Source organism: Pelophylax lessonae, assembly GCF_965119305.1.
Source record: "Pelophylax lessonae genome assembly, chromosome: 2".
NCBI lineage: Eukaryota > Metazoa > Chordata > Amphibia > Anura > Ranidae > Pelophylax > Pelophylax lessonae.
The window spans coordinates 43,116,662-43,137,890 of record NC_138769.1 but is presented as its reverse complement, the minus strand read 5'-3'; the positions used below and the strand labels follow the sequence as shown (position 1 = coordinate 43,137,890).

Below are 21,229 nucleotides of genomic sequence, written 5' to 3'. Positions count from 1 at the left end.
CCCGTTAGGGAGATACACCCTCTTTATTTGTCCTGTTTACCAGGACATTTTATTGAAAGTGAAAATGAAAGAAAATCCTAAATTTTGGGTTGTCCTCAGAAAAGTAATAGAGGGAAAATTTTCTTGTGACCTGGGGTTCCCCAAGGATATCAATTAACCACGTGCCAACCACGCTATAGCCAAATGATGGCCAAATGATGGCTACAGCTCGCCTAGTAGTTCTGGGAGGCCGTCATATGACGGGCACTTGTTGTCAGGGGTTTACTGCTGTGCGCAGGCATACTGGTAACCTTCTCGCCGCAAATTGGTGAACGCGTGTACGCAGAGGCGCTCTCACGTTAGCGCTCTAACGTTAGTGTTCTCACGTTAGCGAACGCATATGCACATGTGCGCACAAAGTACCATTGGCGCCAAACGCCCTATTTAAATGCAGCAGCCACACTGAGTCTTTGCTGTTGGGTCTTCAGCTTTCCTGTGTCTACTTGCCCGTACCTGCTGTTTCCTGATCATCTGACCCGGCTTACCTTGACCTTCATTGCCTGCTGGCGCCCTGACCTCGGCTCGTCTTGACTATACTTTAGCCTTACCCTGATCTGTTTATCCGCTATTGTACTTGGACCTACTCTTCACCTGGCTGGGGAATCCTAGGGACCGCGACCTGGTGCTAGCACGCAGTCAAATCCATCTCCATCATCAGAAGCCCTGGCGAGTACTGGCTAGCATTTAGACTCCGCACCTCAGATGAACCTGTGTCTTCCGCTAAGGTGTCCTGTCGGCATCCCCATCCCTGGATTTCCCGTAGCATTCTGGGCTCTCTATCAGTTGAGAAATCTTTCTACACGTCAGGCTCTGCTCTGTCGATCCTGACACTGCGGAGTGTGGGCGGCATGCTCTGGAATCACAGTTTTCAGGAAGAACACTGATGATCACAGATTGAAGTAAAGAGCCAATCAGCTGCTCTTTACCATATGATCAGCTGTGTCCTGATCACAGATGTAAATGGAAGCCGGTTATCAGCACACCTTTCCTCACGCTGACAGCATAAGGAGAGGAGAAGAGAGCTGATAACCGGCTTCTCTAAAAGGGACATGTACACTGATAATCAGGGCACTCCCAACACTGCCCACCAGTGCTGCCAATCAGTGCTCACCAGTGTTGCCAATCAGTGCCAACCAGTGCCTCCTCACTGTCACCTATCACTGCCTTCTACTAGTGCCTATCAGTGCCACCTACCAGTACCCATCAGTGCCACCTATCAGTGTCCATCAGTGCGGCCTATCAGTGCATCTACAGGCATCATCCTGGTATGACCACTCAAAGTCCAGCGAGGTATCAGTACATTGCTGGTTCTTGTTGGGCATATATTGTAAGGTTCTTTTTCTTTCATGCAGCCTGTAGGCTGAACGAAAAAAGAGAACCTAATAGATTCCTTCATTCGCATTGATCGATGTGGATGAAGAAATCTCTGCCAAAAAGTGTATGGTATTCCCACCATTAGACCTCCCAGCATCCACCCACTTCTAATGATGGGCATACATGCAATGTCCTTTTTTTTTCGTTCAGCCCATGCTCTGAGCGAAAAAAGGAATATAGCAGATTCCTTCATTTGCATCGATCAATGTGGATGAAGAAATCTCTGCCAAGAAAAGTGTTAAAAATTATATGGCAAAGCATAGGGGAGATCCGCCCTCTGTGTCCACCCCATCCTCTATGCTTTGCTAATGCTATACTGTATATGCTCTTTTTATGAACTGTGGTGGAGAAATCAACTCCTACAGTGCTGCAATTATTGATTTATGTATTTGCTGAGAGCAAATGCTGTTGGAGTTAGAATAAACAAATCTGTGCTGCAGCTGAGGGGCGTATCTGCAAAGGAAACAATGGTTAACAAAAAACACGGTAACAATAAAACACTACTGTATAGTAGAACACAGTGCAGTAAAACAGTAGAATGGTGGTATTTTCAAAGCAAACTATGGTTAACAAAGAAAAACAGTAACAATAAAACATTACAGTATTGCAGTATATTATAAAGTACAGTAAAAGAGTCAGAACAGGAACGGTCGGAACATGGATGCGGAGGTTCTTCAGGCGATCAAGGGGTTACATCCCTCTAAGGCCCCCGGGCCGGACCGGTGTTCCGGGGTATATTATCGCAAGTTTCAGGAAGTTCTGACTCCGCATCTTTGCGCCTTTTTTAATGCCCTACGCAACGGAGAATCCCTCCCACCCCATGAGAACACGGCTTATATTCACGTCTTGCCCAAACCGGACAAAGATCATAGTATATGCGACAACTATCGTCCGATCTCATTGATTAACTCTGATCTAAAAATTTTGGCGAAAATTATGGCCACTAGGCTTGGCTCCTTTTTGGCTCAATATATACATCCCGATCAAGCTGGGTTTGTCCCTGGTCGGCAGACCTCGGATCAGACTAGACGGGTTGTAGACATCATCACGGCTATTCAATCAGATTGGGACGGAGGGAGTAATCGTAGAGGCATGCTCCTCTCCCTAGATATTCATAAAGCTTTTGACTCCCTGTCGTGGGAATACCTCTTCGACGTGTTGACCAGATTTGGATTCTGCGCTCCCTTTCTCACTTTGCTGCGGACCCTATATAGTACACCCAGGGCGGTTCTTAGGCTGAAAGGCTTCTCATCGGATTCTATTCCTATCTGTAGAGGCACCCGACAGGGCTGCCCCTTGTCCCCTCTCCTTTTTGTCCTAGCACTGGAACCTTTAGCCATCAAAATTCGCGCTTCACCGGACGTGCGGGGGGTGGTGTGCGGGGGCGTCGAGCACAAATGCGCCCTTTTTGCGGACGATATTTTAGCCATTATCTCTTCGCCTGTCACGACCTTACCCAACTTATTTGCGCTATTGGATGCATTTGCGCTTGTTTCAGGTTTGCACACAAACCAAACGAAATCCCAGGCACTGAACATCTCCCTGGAGGGTCGCACAGTGGACACACTCAGGAAATCTTTCAAATTTGCATGGTGCACAGACTCTATGCCCTACTTAGGCATCAATTTGACCCCCTCCTTGTCTACACTATACACGAAGAACTATCCTCCCCTGTTTACACGCCTGAAGGGTGACATGGAAAAGTGGTCGATTCAGCCCCCTTCGTGGTTTGGCAGACTGTACTCCATCAAGATGAATATCCTTCCGAGGGTGTTATATCTGTTCCGCACTCTGCCAGTCGCGCTGAGACGGTCTGACCTGCTTAAGCTTCAGGGTCACGTCCTTTCCTTTATCTGGGGGAACAAGAGGCCTAGGGTGAACAAGAGAACGCTGTACACCCCTAAAGTCAGAGGTGGTTTAGGGGTACCGGAAATTCCTGAACTATTATTATGCTGCACAGTTATCCCAGTTGGTGAGATTCCACTCTGAGGGGTCCCGGATGCCCTGGATGGAATTGGAGGCTAGCTCGGTTCCGGGCCTGGCAGTCTCCCATGCAATTTGGTTATCGCCTAGGGATCGTCCCCCCATCCTGTGCCCAGCCTTGTCCCATTCTATGGCCATTTGGGATCGCTTGTCCAGAACGCATGGCTTTAGGTCCCCACATACCCCATTGGCCCCTATTCTTAACAACAGCGGGTTCTCCCCGGGTCTCTCCCCCAGATTTTTCAGTGGTGGACGAACAAGGGGCTGCTCCGCATAGCGGATTTTTGTTACCATAGGGGTATCCTCAAACGTCAGCAGCTGATAGAAAAGCATGCCCTGCCTGATACTGAGTACTATAGGTATGCACAAATTGATCATTACCTGTGGTCCCTGTCTCGCTTGTCCGATCTGACTACCATGACCTCCATGGAATATTTGTGCAGTAAATACGATAAATTACGGGGGTATATATCTATGATTTATAATATGCTTATGGACTCGCCCCTGAAGCTTCCCTACATGGAACGATGGGAGGCGGATGTCGGGGAGGTTGTGGAGTTGGCGGACTGGCACGACATGGCTCGACAGGCTTCCAGGTCTCTAATTAACACTTCAATCATCGAGGCTAATTATAAAGTGCTCCTGCGCTGGTACATGGTACCAGCCAGGATTGCATCCTTTGTGCCAGGAGCATCTCCTCTGTGTTTCCGGGGGTGTGGCCAAGAAGGTACGATGTTTCATGTTTGGTGGCAATGCCCGAAGGCCCGACGCTTCTGGATTAGAGTGTACAATTTCATCTACACTCTCACACAGGTTAACGTAATCAAGTCCCCTCAGCAGGCACTACTGGGCAAAAAGGTGGATAGAGCCAATAGGGCGCAGAGGCGGCTCATAACGTTCATATTTACTGCAGCAAAAATAGCAATAGCGAGATCCTGGAAGTCTCCTACGATACCATTTGAGCTGCTCCGGCACAAACTGAAATGGATTATGATTAATGAGCGCCTGACAGCTCAACTGGAGGACAAAATGCGTGTGTTTGACAAGGTATGGGGATCGTGGATTAACTACCTTACTGGGAGTGCCTGATGGACTCGGGAGGGTCTGGGGGTGGGGCGCGGGGGCGGGGTCGGGTCCAACCTTACAAATTCTTTCTTTTCTTTCTTTTCCCTTTTCTCTTCTTTTCTTGTGGTTCTATTATCCTTTCTCTTTCTCTCTCTCTCTACGATTTTTCTCAGTTAACGGTATGAGGTTAACAGTGGTACTGAATTCTAATGGCTTTGTACCCCATGTCCCCAGCCCCAGACTGAGGCAAGGCTCTGTGGGATCACAATCTAGCCACTAACCCTGTGAAGTATTCAAAGTGCGATTAACTGCTCGGGTTAGCTGGCCCTGTTTATCCACGGTGAGGGTCCCTCTAGATACCTTATGGTTCCTGTTCATTGTGTATTGGAGTGCTAGCCCATGCTACGTTGTAGTTTCGACCTTTTATAGCAGTATTACCTAATGTTTGCTATGGTTGTACCACTGTTCACGTTTGTTATGCACTGATTTTTTTATGTGTGTATATTTTACCCTATTTTTTTAAAAACGTTCAATAAAAATCATTGAAAACAAAAGAGTCAGAACAGAAAATTAACTCAATAAAATGACAACTATTTTTGGCTTTTTTATTTATTTATTTATTTATTTATTTTTAACATTTTTTATTATTTTTTTTGTAACTGTAAAAAGACTTTAAACTTTCCAGGCTAGGGTCTGTCAATATGCGATAGCCATCTAACATCTTTTGAGACCCTGTGTAAAAGTGTGCCCTAGACTGTGCCGTGCTGTACCCTATACTAATACTCTACTAGTGTGTGGTAGCGGCGGAAACCGTTCCCGATGCAGAGACCAGGCTGGCCAGGACAGGAGGGGTGTCATGCCTATATTCGCATTTTCTACAGACACAACATCTTCTTTGCGGTGCTCTTTGGGTAGGGGTACCAGGGAGGACATCCGGAAAATGCCTCGTATGCAACCGGCTCACTGCATCTGGATTGTGAATTTGGGCCACAGCACCTCCTGGATACAGAAGGGCTGCGATAATATCTTCCTGAAATTTTAGGAAGGATCCACTTCGTCCTGACGCTTTATATAGCACATAAGTGTTCAGCAGAGCCAATTGGAATAAGTATACAGACACTTTCTTGTACCAGCGTCTGGCCTTACGGGCAATTAAGTACGGCACCACTATCTGGTCGTTGAAGTCCACCCCTCCCATGTTAAGGCTGTATTTGTGGACACAGAGGGGCTTCTTAACAACACCAGTTGCCGTTGCAATTTGGACTGTTGTATCTGCGTGAATGGAGGACAGAAAGAAAACATTACGTGTGTCCCTCCACTTCACTGCAAGCAATTTATTAGACTTCCAGCAGGCTCTCTCCCCCCATCTAAGTCGGGAATCTACAAGCTGTTGGGGTAAGCCCCGGCAATTAGGTCACACGGTGCCACATGCGCCAGTTCCATAATCAAAAAGATGACTAAAAAGTGGCACGCTAGTGTAATAATTGTCCACGTATAAATGGTACCCATTTCTGAATAAGGGTGACACCAAGTCCAAAACAACCTTGCCGCTGCTCTCTATGTAGTCTGGGCAGTTGGGGGGCTCCATATTGCTATCTTTTCCCTCGTAAATCCAGAAACTAAATGTATAGCCTGTTGCCCTGTCACAGAGCTTATACATCTTGACCCCATATCTGGCATGCTTGCTGGGGAGAAACTGAAAGCAAGACAGCTGGAAAATTTAATCAGGGACTCATCAATGCAGACAGCTTGTTAGGGCCTATACAAGGATGTAAAACTTCTGGTTGAAGTGGTTTACGAGGGGTCGAATTTTGTGGAGCCGGTCATATCCAGGGTCACCCCGAGGACGACAGAGTTCATTGTCACTGAAGTGCATGAACTGCAAGATTTGCTCGTATCTAGTCCTGACCATGGCAGCAGTGAACACGCGCATATGGTGAATTGGGTCAGTGGACCAATATGACTGCAATTCACTCTTTTTAGTAATGCCCATGAGGAGGGATAGGCCCAGAAAGGTTTTAAATTCGGAAACAGTGATATGTTTCCATGCAAATTCTCTGGCAAGGGTCAAATTTGGATTTGCAGCGATTAATTGATCGTCATATAAATTGCTTTGGTCCACAATAGATCTGTACAGATCTTCCGTGAAAAACAGTTAAAAAAAATCAAAGGGAGTAAAATTGGTTGTTTCCACCTGAATTCCGAGTTGGACAGTGAATGGGGGAAGTACGGGCCCTGCAGAAGTCGTGGGCTCACAATCAGGATTTTCAAGCGCATCAGAAAGGACACTATGGGCTCTTATCTGGTCAAAGATATTGATCCGTCCAGACACTATACTAGTAATGGAGGTGTGTCAATGGCAATCAAAGGGTACTAAAGATCGTTTTCCCCGCTGCCGGTGGGTCCGGTAAGCGGGGAAAACGACCAGAAAGCGGCGGGAGGGGGGCTCCTCTTCCACTGCACCATAAGGGACCACCCTTATCTGAAAGAGGACTGCCCGCCATTTTGAAAAATACTAGGGTTATGGCAGTTATCGACGGCGGGCGGGCGGTAAGTGGTTAATATGCAGGGATCTCCTCTCACTTCCTGTTTGACTATAGGATAGGAAGTGAGGAGAAATCTCTGTAATGGCACACAGATGGTGAAATAAAGATTTGACAGGGGTTATAACCCTCCCTTGCGCTAACCAAAATGAAAAAAAAAAGTTTTGTATATAGTTCTACTTTAAATGAGTTGTAAAGTCAGAAGGGTTAAGATAAAAATCCTTCTGTGTTTAGCAGCCCCCCTCAAGCCCCCTAATACTTACCTGTGCCCCCTCTCTATCCAGCGATGTCCACAAGTCCCTCAGCCGCCCGAGACTCCCTCTCCTGATTGGCTAAAACACAGCAGCAGCACCATTGGCTCCCGCTGCTGTCAATCAAAGTCAGTTGGCCAATGAGGAGAGAGAGGGGGCAGGGCCGAACAGGAGCTTCATGTCTGAATAGACACACAGAGCTGCTGCAGCTTGGCTCGGGTGCTCCCATAGCAAGCTGCTTGCTGTGGGGGCCCTCGTCAGGAGGGAGGGGCCAGGAGCAGCGAAGAGGGACCTGAGAAGAGGAGGATCTGGGCTGCTCTGTGCAAAATCAACAAAGGAGGGAAGTATAACATGTTTGTTATTAAAAAAAAAAAAAAAAAACTAGACTTTACAATCACTTTAACCACTTCAATACTGGGCTCTTTCACCCCCTTCCTGCCCAGGCCAATTATCAGCTTTCAGCGCTGTCACACTTTGAATGACAATTGCGTGGTATTGCTACACTGTACCCAAATGACATTTTTATAATTTTTTTCGCACAAGTAGAGCTTTCTTTTAGTGGTATTTAATCACTGCTGGGTTTTTTATTTCTTACTAAAAAAAAAGAAAAAAAGACAGAAAATTTTCTTATTTTCTGTCATTAAATATTTTTAAATAAGTAATTTTTCTCCTTCACTGATTTGCACTGATGAGGCAGCACTGATGGGCACCGATAAGCTGCACTGATGGGCACTGATGAGGTGGCACGTATGGGCACTGATGAGGTGGCACTGATGAGGAGGTACCAATATGCGGCACTGATGGGCACTGATAGGAGGCACTGATGAGCACTGATAGGCGGCACTGATGTGCACTGAAAGGCAACACTGATGGGCACTGAGAGGTGGCACTGATAAGCGGCACTGACAGGCGGCACTGATGGGCACTGACGGGTAGCACTGATGGGCACTGATGGGCAGCACAGATGAGCAGGCACTGACTGGCAACAGTATGGGCACTGTGGGCACTGATGGTGGGCACTGTGGGAACTGATGGTGGGCACTTTTTGAGCTTTTATGTAATCAGGGCACTGATGATCAGTGCCCTGATTACCTTTTCTGTGTTCCCCTTTGAGTAGGAGCCGCTGATCGGCTCTCCTCGCCACACGCTCGGACTGTGTGAGGCGAGGAGAGCCGATAAACGTCACTTCCTCATTTACATGTGACCGGCTGTGATTAGACACAGCCGATCACATGCGTAAAGAGCCAAGTCATTGGCTCTTTACCAAGATCGGGGTCGTGCCGCGTCCTAGCAACACGGCAGTGGATCGGGCGGTGGTTTCTCACCACACGACCACGATTCGGCTCTGGAAGGGAGGCTGACTAAGGCATTTACAGAGAGGTGCACTTGAAGCACCTTTTAAATGTGAGTGATATTTTTATTTCCCTCAATAAAATATATTAAAGGAGAATAGCGCGCAAATGCAAAAGAAATTACTACAAAATCTGAAGAGAGTCCATAAATAAAAATGGGGGTTTGGTCCCACCATATGGCCATATCGTGCTCAAGCCCACTACTCCGTCAAAGTACCCCATTATCAGTGGGTCCTACACTATCCATGAAAAAGAGATGAATCCAGCCTTTCTAACCCTTGGAGATAATACTCCTTGCTGGGAGAGACGTGCAAATGCACTACAGGGGAATACATGGGTATGCTCCCCCAAAATTTTTTGCCTGTTTATTATGTATTCGGTCTGACCAGACTATCGAGGTTGAGCAGCCCTCCCCACCCCCCACACACACCTGTACTCAATAAGTGTCCACCATCAAGTGGATATAGGAGTAGTCCCCTGTAGTGCATTTGCACATCTCTCCCAGCAAGGAGTATTATCTCCAAGGGTTAGAAAGGCTGGATTCATCTCTTTTTCATGGATAGTGTAGGACCCACTGATAATGGGGTACTTTGACGGAGTAGTGGGCTTGAGCACGATATGGCCATATGGTGGGACCAAACCCCCATTTTTATTTATGGACTCTCTTCAGATTTGGTAGTAATTTCTTTTGCATTTGCGCGCTATTCTTTTTTAATATACATGTCTTTTGGTTCATAGCTGCAGCAGCTTTGGAAATACATGGGTATGCTCCCCCAAAATTTTTTCCCTCAATAAAATATGTATTAAGGATGTCAGCACTATGTGAGTTTCTTCCTTTGCAGATGGCATACATCTGAGGGCTTGTGAGAGGTGCTGGTGTTTTGCGGATGATCCTTACCTGAAAGTAATAAGGACAGAGGTCTAGTTTCTTCCTTACATAACGCATATACAGAGATGTATAGTAACGAAGTAGAACTACTTAAGTACTGTACTTAAGTACCGAAATGCGGTATCTGTACTTTCCTAGAGTAGAATTTTTTTCTCCTACTTCTACTTTTACTTCACTACATTTTTTCGATGATTTCGATACTTCTACTCTACTAAAAGTATTTTTTTTTGTGCTGCATAGTTACTCGTTACTTTTAAAAAAATTACCACTGCCAGAACAGTAGATGGCAGGTTGCATAAAGCTCAAAAAAATGTGTATAATGTCATTTGTAAATCAGCACATACGAAAATAAAGGCTGTGTATAATAAAAGCTGCTATACCAAATCTTTCCAATAAAAAGAAAATATGAAACAAACAAATAAATGGTGCTACAGCGCTTAAAGTGCATCAAGAAACTACTAACAAACACGGATTAATCATTTGAATAAATCCTTTGAAATAATAAAAAACAATATGATGTTCAAACTTTTGACTTCTTTCTTTAATAACTACATAACACAGTACTTGTACTTTTACTTTCAGTACTTGAGTAGAAATTTTTTTTCAAAACTACTGGTACTTTTTACTTTTAGTACTTAAGTAGCAAATTTTTTGAAAAAACTACTTGCAATACTTAAGTAAAAAAAATGTTGAATACTTTAGTACTTCTACTTAAGTAACTTTTTCTGCGAGCACTTCCACTTCTACTCAAGTCACTTTTTGATCGAGCACTTGTACTTTTACTCAAGTAGAAATTTCGAGTACTTTATACAAGTCTGCGCATATATCTGAGGGCTTGTGGAAGGAGCTGGTGTCTGTGAAGGATCCTTACCTGGGAATACTAAGGAGATCCCATTAAGCGCTATCTGAATATAGCTTAATTGCATAGTTGCATGGCTTAAGGTGAGCGCCCACTCACAAGGGGGTGCATGGTTTGCTGTGACACTTCATTACCGCGTCACTTTGGAAGCACTGGTCACTTTTATGTGACCCTGTCATCTGCACTTCTCAGCACTATTGGCACTTTTGAAGAATCCAGATTTATATCTTCAGGACTGATTCAACAAGAACTTTTTTGCACATAATGAACTTTGCACTATTTTATCAGTATTGGTTATATTTATTTAGCACTATTGGCACTTTATAAGAGGTTACCATATACCAACACATGTTTGATTAGATTTGGTACTATCGGATCATTTTTCATTTATTTATGTGTGATTTATTTGTTTACACATTGGGCACTGTATATATTATTTTTGGTTCACACCGCTTTATTAACGTTAGCTATTGCTCTAGTTAATATTACTTTATATATATATACACACTGGATGTTTATTTACTTTTGAATTGTTTGGACACCACAATATTGGTTCATGATATTTTTGCGCAGCATTTTTGTATTATATATTATTTACACTGTGTGAGATAGTGGATTGTTTGCAGCAATTATATTGTTAATTGGTTGCTCGTAGGATTTATCAGTTATATTTGGGAAGTCATTTATGGACTTTCCTTCCCACTCCCGATTGGCTGTGCGTGAGCGGCGTCTCTGCCCACCTCTCCAGGTTGGTGGTGGCTCCTCCTGCTGGGCAGAACTTTTCAGCGTGCACTTTCCCGTGCGGTACAGTAACCCCTCCAATGCCACTCTCAGCTCAGCCAGCATGGAAGTCACTGCAAAGCAGACCGTGCCTCTCAGCTTGCATGCATCTGCTCTTCTTACTTGTATCAGGGCTCCAACTGCGCCTCCATCACTCTGAGCCAGCTGACCCTCTTTGCCAGTCCGTAGAATTGTCCAGCTGTCATATGCACGGCCAACATTTCTCTTCATAGCACATGTACAAGCAAGATTCACCATACTGCATTTGAAAAATGTCCCACTGTCATTAAATGCATGGCCGACAGATTTCTTCACAGTATCCACACTGCCACTATATTGAAAGAATGTCCCGCTGTCATTATTTGCACGGCTGACACTTGCACTTTGCACTCCTGCATAGCTCTGGCACACACACGGCCCCTGGGACACCGATCTACGTGCCCTGGGCCGCCATTTTCTTCGTCCACACGTCTATCCTCTGACTTCCCGGGAGTGGTCCCCTTTCCTAGGCAGCCCCTTGGCAAGCCCCCTGGTACTCAAGGACACTGTTTTTCCCAGAGGACTCTGCCCGCAACTCCACCGTCAGCTTTCCAGGATCCATTAGGCTCAGCTCCACACCTGGTCTACTAGGCCGACTGCCAGTGACCACCTTCCTCAGACAGCAGGAGGAGAGACAGCCGTCACTCTCCTCCTGGGACTCTGCTTCCCGCCAAAGACGCCCTGTCACATGTGCCCTTTGTTTTCATGGTCAATCCCAGGATGCACTGCAGTAGTGCCATCCCACTGGGACTGCCACAAAGCCCATTTGTCACTGGCCAGGTTTCCTCCACTGTCCAACAGGCTCCCATATTGGATACAGTGGGGACACTCCCTCAGACAAAATGACTTACACCTGGACACGTGTAACAGGCATAACTAACAGATCAGGCTCCCCTGATAAGCAGAATGGAGCAACAATGCTTTTAACCTAGCACCTATCTAGGAGGATGCTACACTAATTTTCTGAGATACTGAATTTTGGGGTGTCACTAGCTGTAAGCCATAATCATCAAAATTAAAAGAAAGAAATGCTTGAAATATATCACTCGTGTGTAACGCATCTATATAAAATATATGAGTTTCACTTTTTAAATTGAATTACTGAAATTAATTAACTTTTTAATGATATTCTAATTTTTTGTTATGCACCGGTATATACAGGTATATATATATATTAGGGATAGACCCATTATGGGCAAGGCCGATATATCGGGGGCCGATATGCACTTTCCCCGATATATCGGTATCTAGTCTCGCGGGAGTGTATCACAGCCATACACCCACCCACAGCAGACCGGTACCAGCCAGCCACCCACATCCACAGGCCCTGTACCAGCCAGCCAGCCATAGGCACTGTACCAGCCAGCCACCCACAGGCCCTGTACCAGCCAGCAACAGGCACTGTACCAGCCAGCCAGAAACCCACAGGCAGTGTAATGCCAGTCACAGGCACTGTACCAGCCAGCTACCCACCCACCCACAGGCCCTGTACCAGCCTGCCACCCACAACCCCTGTGCCAGCCACCCACCCACCACAGGGTGCCAGCCAGCCAACCACCCACCACAGGGTGCCAGACACCCACCACAGGGTCCCAGACAGCCAGCCACCCACAGACAGGGTGCCAGACAGCCAGCCACCCACATGCCCTGTACCAGCCAACCACAGGCACTGTACCAGCCAGCCAACCACAGGCCCTGTACCAGCCAGCCACCCACAGCCCCTGTGCCAACCATCTACCTACCACAGGGTGCCAGCCAGCCAGCCACCAACCCACCACAGGGTGATAGCCAGCCAGCCACCACATGGTGCCAGCCAGCCTGCCACCCACCCACCCACCACAGGGTGCTTGCCAGCCATCCACCCACCACATGGTGCCAGCCAGCCTGCCACCCACCACAGGGTGCCAGACGGCCAGACACCCACCACAGGGGGCCAGACAGCCAGCCACCCACAGACAGGGTGCCAGACAGCCAGCCACCCACAGGCTCTGTACCAGCCAGTCACAGGCACTGTACCAGCCAGCCGCCCACAGGCCCTGTACCAGTCAGCCACCCACAGCCCCTATTGCAACCACCTACCTACCTAAATAACCACAGGGTGCCAGCCAGCCATCCACCCACCACAGGGTGCCAGCCAGCCACCCACCACAGGGTGTCAGCCAGCCATCCACCACAGGGTGCCAGCCACCACAGGGTTCCAGCAAGCCACCCACCCACCACAGGGTGCCAGCCAAAAACCACCCACCCACCACAGGGTGCCAGCCAGCCATCCACCACAGGGTGCCAGCTAGCCACCCACCACAGGGTGCCAGCCAGCCAGCCACCAACCACAGGGTGCCAGCAAGCCAGCCAATAAGCATTAAACAAACATTAACATGTCCATTACCAGATTTGTGTCAAAAATTGTCTTTATTTATCAAAACTTTAAATGTACAAAATATCGGCCGATACGCTGTGACCAAAATATCGGTATCGGCCCTGAAAAAAACATATCGGTCTATCCCTAATATATATATATATATATATATATATACATATACACAGGGTTTATTTTTCAGCAGGAATGCAGGGGAACACAGTTCCGATACCTCCATCACTAAATGTATATAATGAGTGCTGGGGTGTACTGGAGGGTCTATTGATGCTGGCTGATGGGGGATCTATTGTTGCTGGGGAGGTCTATTGCTGCTGGTGGGGGGTAAATTGTTAATAGGAGAGATCTACTGTTGAGGGAGGGGGTCTATTGATGCTGACTACTAAGAGATCTATTGTTACTGTTTTGGATCTATTGTAGTTTGGGGGACTATTGTTGCTGGGGGAGGTATATTGTTCCTGGGGGAGCTATGGTTTCTGTGAGGGATCTATTTTTGCTAAGAAGATCTATTGTTGCTGGGGAGGTCTATTGCTGCTGGTGGGGGGGTGGGGGGTCAGTTGTTGATGGGAGAGATCTACTGTTGAGGGAGGGGTCTATTGATGTTGGCTACTGGGAGATCTATTGTTGCTGAGGTGGATCTATTGTAGCTGGGTGTATATTGTTGCTGGGGGGTCTGTTGTTCCTGGGGGAGCTATAGCTGCTGAGAGCGATCTATTGTTGCTAGGGGGATTTATTGTTGCTGATAGGATCTGTTGTTGCTGGGGGGGGATCTTTTGTTGCAGAGAGGGTCTGTTGTTGCTAGGGAGATCTATTGTTGCTGAGAGGGTCTGTTGTTACTGGGGGATCTATTGTTGCTGTCTGCAGGGGACCTAGTTTACTGCCTTCCATAGCAAATTCTATACAAACTACTTTGCACCAAAAATGATACTTGGTTCTGTATTCTCTAAAAGGGGCGTTATTGGGAGGTTATTGGGGGGTGGAACCAAGGGACACTGCTCAGAGATGGGTAGATGGCGGAGACAAGGGGTGACTTGAAAGGTGGGGAGTACCTGGACCTTTCCTCTGAGAAAAAAAGCCCTGTATATATATATATATATATATATATATATATACAATATCTATACAATACTTTTTTGTATTCATTCTAACTTTACAATAAACTTTTATTGTGAAAAAAAAAAACATTGATTGAACATTTTACAACCTTTTTTTGGTTTTCTTGTGTTGCATATTTGGTATAGGTACGTCTAGAAATATAACATTTACTGACCCTTTCACGCCATCTCCTTGGCCAGTGGCGGCCCATCCATTGGGGGCGCAGGGGCGCCGCCCCCCCTATCCATGTGTCCGGACGCATGGATTCCATTGGGGTTTTTTTTTTTTACAAGCACGTGATTAGAGCCAGAGGCTCTAATAGGCTTCGAAAAAGGGTGGGCTCGGGGCGCACACCCAGTTGTGTGACAATAGCGAATGAATATTCACTATTGTCACATGGATCCTCCTCCTGGCCAATCAGGATGTGGGTCCTGAGACCCGTTTCCCGATTGGCCGAAAGGAGAAGCCATACCATTGGCTGAGGAGGGAGGAAACGCAGGAGACTGAGTGAGCTGGCAACCCGGGGGAGGGGGTATGGTGTGAGGGCTGGTGTGGTCTATCTGCCGCCCCCGGCCCATGGAGCACCAGCTTGGCGGCCCATCAAATGGTCTTTAATGCCCATAAGGCGGTGTGGCTTCAGTATCATGTGACTGCTGTGATTGGCTTTCAAAGCGGTAACATGATCAGAAGCTCATCCCACTGGCTCCCAACCAGAAGTCTTAACCATGCTTACGGTGACAGCTTGTTTATTTGCTAGAAGTGCGCTATGAGGGTGCTCTCAGTAAATTTTATGCTGCCATGGATGCATACATGACACCAGCTGTGTATTAAAAAGCTTTCTTCCCCCCACAGTCAGCAAGAGGTTAACGTGAAAAAAAATTACATTAAAAAAATATGGGTAAATCTCTCCAATTGCAACTAAAGAAGCAATCAAATGATAAATTCTTAGGTGTGTACTGAGCAGTGGCGTAGCGTTAGTTGTCAGCGCCCGGGGCAAGGTAAGTAATATGCACCCCCCTACACGAACCTACTAGACCACTACACAGACCACTACACAGACCTAGCTGACCACTACAGAGACCTACCTTATTCCTACACTGACCTACATGATTACTATACTGACACCTACAAAGACCTACCTGACAACTACAGAGACCTACCTGACCACTGCAGAGTCCTACTTTATTCCTACACTGACCTACCTGATTATTATACTGACACCTACACAGACCTACCTGACCACTACAGAGACCTACCTTATTCCTACACTGACCTATCTGATTACTATACTGACACCTAAATGACCTACCTGACCACTACACAGACCTACCTGACCACTACACAAACCTACGTGACCAATACACAGACCTACGTGACCCCTACACAGACCTACCTCACCAATACACAGACCTACCTGACCAATACACAAACCTACCTGATCGCCACACAAACCTACCTGACCACTACACAAACCTACCTGACCACTACACAGACACCTACACTGACCTACCTTATACCTACACTGACCAACCTTATTCCTGCACTAACCAACCTGATCACTACATTGACCTACCTAATTATTATACAGACACCTACACTGATCTACCTGACCACTACACAGACCTAAATGACCATTACACAGACCTAACTGACCACTACACAGACCTACCTGACCAATACACAGACCTACATCACCACTACTCAAACCTAACTGACCACTACACAGACCTACCTGACCACTACACAGACCTACCTGACCAATACACAGACCTACCTGACCACTACACAGACCTTACCTGACCAATACACAGACCAACATGACCACTACACAAACCTACCTGACACCTAAACTGACCTACCTTATACCTACACTGACCAACCTTATTCCTGCACTAACCAACCTGATCACTACACTGACCTACTTAATTACTATACTGACACCTACACTGACCTACCTGACCCCTACACAGACCAGCCTGACCATTACACAGACCTAACTGACCACTACACAGACCTACCTGACCAATACACAGACCTATATGACCCACTAGACAAACCTACCTGACCACTACACAGACCTACCTGACCAATACACATACCTACAGGACCACTACACAAACCTACCTGACCACTACACAGACCTACCTGACCACTACACAGACCTACCTGACCACTAACAAACCTATCTGACCAATACACTGACCACTATACTGACCTAGCTGTTTCCTGCAATAACCTACCTGATTACTATACTGACACCTACACTGACCTACCTCACCACAACACAGACCTACCTGACCACTACACTGACCTTCCCGTCAAACTTTTTCTCTCCAAATCTCTCAATCTACTTACTATCACCGAAACCTGGCTCCAGGAATCCGACACTGCCACTCCAGCTGCCCTCTCCCATGGTGGCCTCCTCTGGACTCGCTCACCTAGATCCAGCGGACAAAAAGGAGGCGAAGTTGGACTTCTCCTCTACCCACAAAGCTCCTTCCAGGATCTTCCTACACCTCCCTGTCTTTCTCTCCGCTCCTTTGAAGTGCACTTCTTTTACCTTTTTTCCCCAGTTTGTCTGAGGATTGCATAATTTACCAGCCCCCCCGTCACAGTATCACGATGACTTCTCGGCATGGCTACCCTAATTCCTCTCCTCAGAAGTACCTGCCCACATTCTCGGTGACTTTAACATTCCAATCAATGCTAACACCTCAGCCACTTCTCACTTCTCAATGTAACCTCCTCTTTCAACCTAACACAATGGACACAAACCACCACTCATTCCAATGGCAACGCTCTTGACTTCGTATTCTCCCACCTCTGCACTACTCTTCCCCTCTCTAACACCCCTTTTCCTCTCTCAGACCACAACCTTATAAGTTTCACACTCTCCCTGTCTTCTACCTTCCATGCCACCAACCTGCGCCACCTCAACTCTTCCCTTCTCCATTCTGCTACTGATTGCCTTTATGACAAAATTGCACCCCTATCCTGCCCAGACTTGACCACTTCTCTCTACTTCTCTCTACAACAACATACTCTCATCCTCTCTGGACACACTCGCCACCCTTTCCACATGTAGATTCAGGCCTCATCGGCTACAACCCTGGCAAACAGACAACACTAGAAGTCTCAAGAAATGCAGCTGTGCTCTTGACCGAATGTGGCGAAAAACGAAATCCCTACAAGACTTCACCCTCTACAAATTTGCCCTTCTCAAATACAACTCCTGGCTCCACTCCACTCCACTAAACAAACCTACTACACCACTCTCATCAAAACCCTCTCACCCAATCCTCATCAACTCTTCTCTACCCTCAATTCCTTACCCCACCACCACTGCTTCCACCTATCAACTTGCTTACTGCCTAGGAGATTGCCAATCATTTCTAAAACAAAATCAACACAATTCGTGATGAGATATCCAGCGTTCATCTTCCTTCACCAACCAACACCTCATGTCCAACTCCAAAACTCAACACTTTCCTTCTTCATCCCTGTTACTACTGATGACGTTGTCAAACTCCTTTCCACAGCCCACCTCATTACCTGTCCCCTGCACCCTGTCCCCTCACAACTACTGCAAACAACCTCCTGCTATATTCTAAACTCTCTAACCCACATCTTCAACCTCTCCCTCTCTTCCAGCACCTCCCTCGCCGCTCAAACATGCACTGGTTACCCCCATACTTATAAAACCCTCACTAGACCCCACCTGTCTGGAAAACTTAAGACCCATTTCCCTGCTCCCATTTGCCTCCAAACTTCTTGAACTCCTTGTCCACAACCATATGAGTTGCTACCTCAATGACAACAACCTTCTCCATCCCCTACAGTCTGGCTTCCTCCACAACATTCAACAAAAACCGCCTTACTAAAACTCACTAACGACTTCCTAACTGCTAAAACCAATGGCTAGTACTCCATATTCATACTCTTAGACCTTTCTGCGGCCTTCGGCTAAGTTGACCACCCACTCCTCCTCAATAAACTCCACTTCCTTGGTCCCCATGACTCTACTCTTTCCTGGTTCTCCTCCTACCTATCTAAACGCACTTTCAGCGTCACATACAACAACATCTCCACTCCTCTTCCTCTTTCTGTTGGGTACCCCAAAGCTCTGTCCTAGGGCCCCTCCTATTCTCTCTCTATATCTCTTCCCTGGGCCACTTGATAACCTCCCACGGCTTCCGTTACCACCTTTATACTGACGACACCCAGATCTGTCTCTCGACTCCTCAACTCAAGGCCTCAATCTCCTCACCCATCAAAATCTTACTGAGTGACGAATCAGTATGGATGTCACACCACTTCCTCAAGCTCAACCTTTCTAAGATTAAGCTTCTAATATTTCCTCCTCCCCGATTCCCTCCACACAACTTTACCATTGAGATCAATGGCACAACCATTGGTTCTTCCACATCTGCCAGGGTGGTGGGTGTAATCCTAGACTCTGACCTCTCCTTCAGCCCCCACATCCAATCACTGGCTAAATCTTGCTGCCTTAACCTCCAGAATTCACCCCTTCCTAACTAACAACACCACAAAACAACTTATTCACTCCTTGGGTATTTCCCACCTTGACTACGGCAATGCCCTCCTTACTGCCTACCTTTACACAGGCTATCACCCCTTTAGTCTATCATGAATGCTGATGCCAGATTATTACACCTTATTAACTGATCAGTGATTGCTTCCGCTCTCTGACAATCTCTTCACTGGCTTCCCTTACCCCATCGTATAAAATTCAAAATACTAACCACAACATACAAGGCCATATACAACCTCACCCCCAGCTACATCACATTGCCAGGGTTAGTGTTAGGGTCAAGGTCAAAGGTTGGGGTCAAAAGTCAGAATATTTTAGGTAGAATTTAAAAAAAATGTTTTAAATTAGTATCAGTGTCAGTTGATGTCAGTATGTTTTAGGCAGGACACAAAAAAAAAAAAAAAAAAAGAAAAATGCACACCATTGTTTCTGGGCCCTACTATGTGTACAAACAACAAATAACTTACACATACTATAAATGATATCGCTGCGATTGCCAGGAGTAGGAGAATTTTTTTGGGATTGTTCTTTAGTGGTAGATTATGGTTATTTGAAAAAAATATATAGCTACATTTTTTTTCTACTATTTTGGGCAAGTTTTCCTTTGAAAAAGAAAGCCTAATTTGTCCTGAAAAAACACAAAGTGCACACTGGATACACAAAGTAGTTGTGACGATATGTACAGTTTTACTAACACATGTGAAAGTTGCAAAATTGTTCTTAGGCATTAACATTTGTTTTACCCTTAGGCGGGAAGGGGTTAACAAGGGATTAAGGCTGGGATTACACTAGTGTGAATTGGATGCGGGTTTCCCCATTCCATCCAATTCACATGTCAGAATTGGATGGATGTGATAGACACGGTTACTAAGCGTGTTAAGTTGAAAAGTCTGATCCAGAATTTGGTGACCTTAGGACGTTGCCATGAAATGGGAAACATAGTTCCCATCTGGCCACTGCGCCTGAAGCAAGGAGATGTTTGTGGGCACATATTAGCTACTCAGGTGGAAACCATCTACCAACTTAGCAATGTTTTATAATTGGATTCTATTGAGAGTCGTATTAGAGGACACTTTTAACAAGTTATCATCTATATCTTGCCATTCCTCTAGATCAAAAGGAATTTCTAGCAAACATAACCAGCTTTGATGTTTACTTTAAATGTTTAAAATGCATGAGACCATTATTTCAGGAATGTCAGAAGTTTTAATCCATTATCCATTATGACTGCTGAGACGCATAGGCCTAGACCAACAACTATTAACATTATATCACTTCCCCTTCCTTGCCCCGTATAAGAAACCACACGTACAGCCATTAAGTTGGAAAGGGCAAGGCCACAGCTTTATTTAATTTCCAACTGAAAATGTAACCACTTTTAACCAGTGCCAGTCACAGTTGTACTGTGAGCATGTTTTAACCCTAACAAACAATTCCAAAGTGAGCCTGTCCTTACCATAAGTGCTGGACAGACAACCTAATTCCATTTTCCAATTAAGGGCATTACCCATTACTGTAAACTTCAAATGCTGGCAAGGTCAAAAAGCCGCCGCTAAAGCTGTGACGTACCATCAATAAGGGTGGGGGGCAGCTCTTTACCATGCATTCTTCCAAAAAGGTCCAGCATGCTTTGGGTCATACTTAAAAAAGCTCAGGCCCACCCATCCCCCTGTGACCTCCTCCAATGAACTTCCACTCTTTCCCAACATGAATCCCACCTCCTGGCCATGCCCCCATCATTCGCGGCTCTCTTTCCCTAAGGTGAATCAAGAATCAAGAGGCCTTCATTATTGTCATCTTGTTTTTGCAGGGAACCTCACCCCGCCTTCACCTGACTTCTCTCTCTTACAGGGCAGTCAAGTTTATGGAATGTTTGATTGGTTGTAGAAGATCCTCCGTGTTCTCTTCCAAGCTTCTGATCAAGGTTCAACTCATTAATTTGCCATTAAGGATTCAATGTAGCTTGCCTATATCTAAAGCACTTCTCCACAGCATGGAACCTCCTTCAGTAAACCCCATACAAAGAACTTTGTC

At 46.2% G+C, this 21,229-nt stretch overlaps 1 protein-coding gene across 1 annotated transcript in view; it reads right to left on the bottom strand.

Moving 5' to 3' along the window:
- The window catches only part of LOC309546612 (uncharacterized protein), a gene marked incomplete at both ends in the record, with an annotated part of 437,777 nt that overhangs the window by 233,899 nt on the left and 182,649 nt on the right, over positions 1 to 21,229 (bottom strand). The window contains one exon of the mRNA XM_082246351.1: positions 13,802 to 13,818. Coding sequence (XP_082102477.1) covers positions 13,802 to 13,818 — 17 coding nt within the window. The remainder of the gene's footprint in view (positions 1 to 13,801; positions 13,819 to 21,229) is intronic.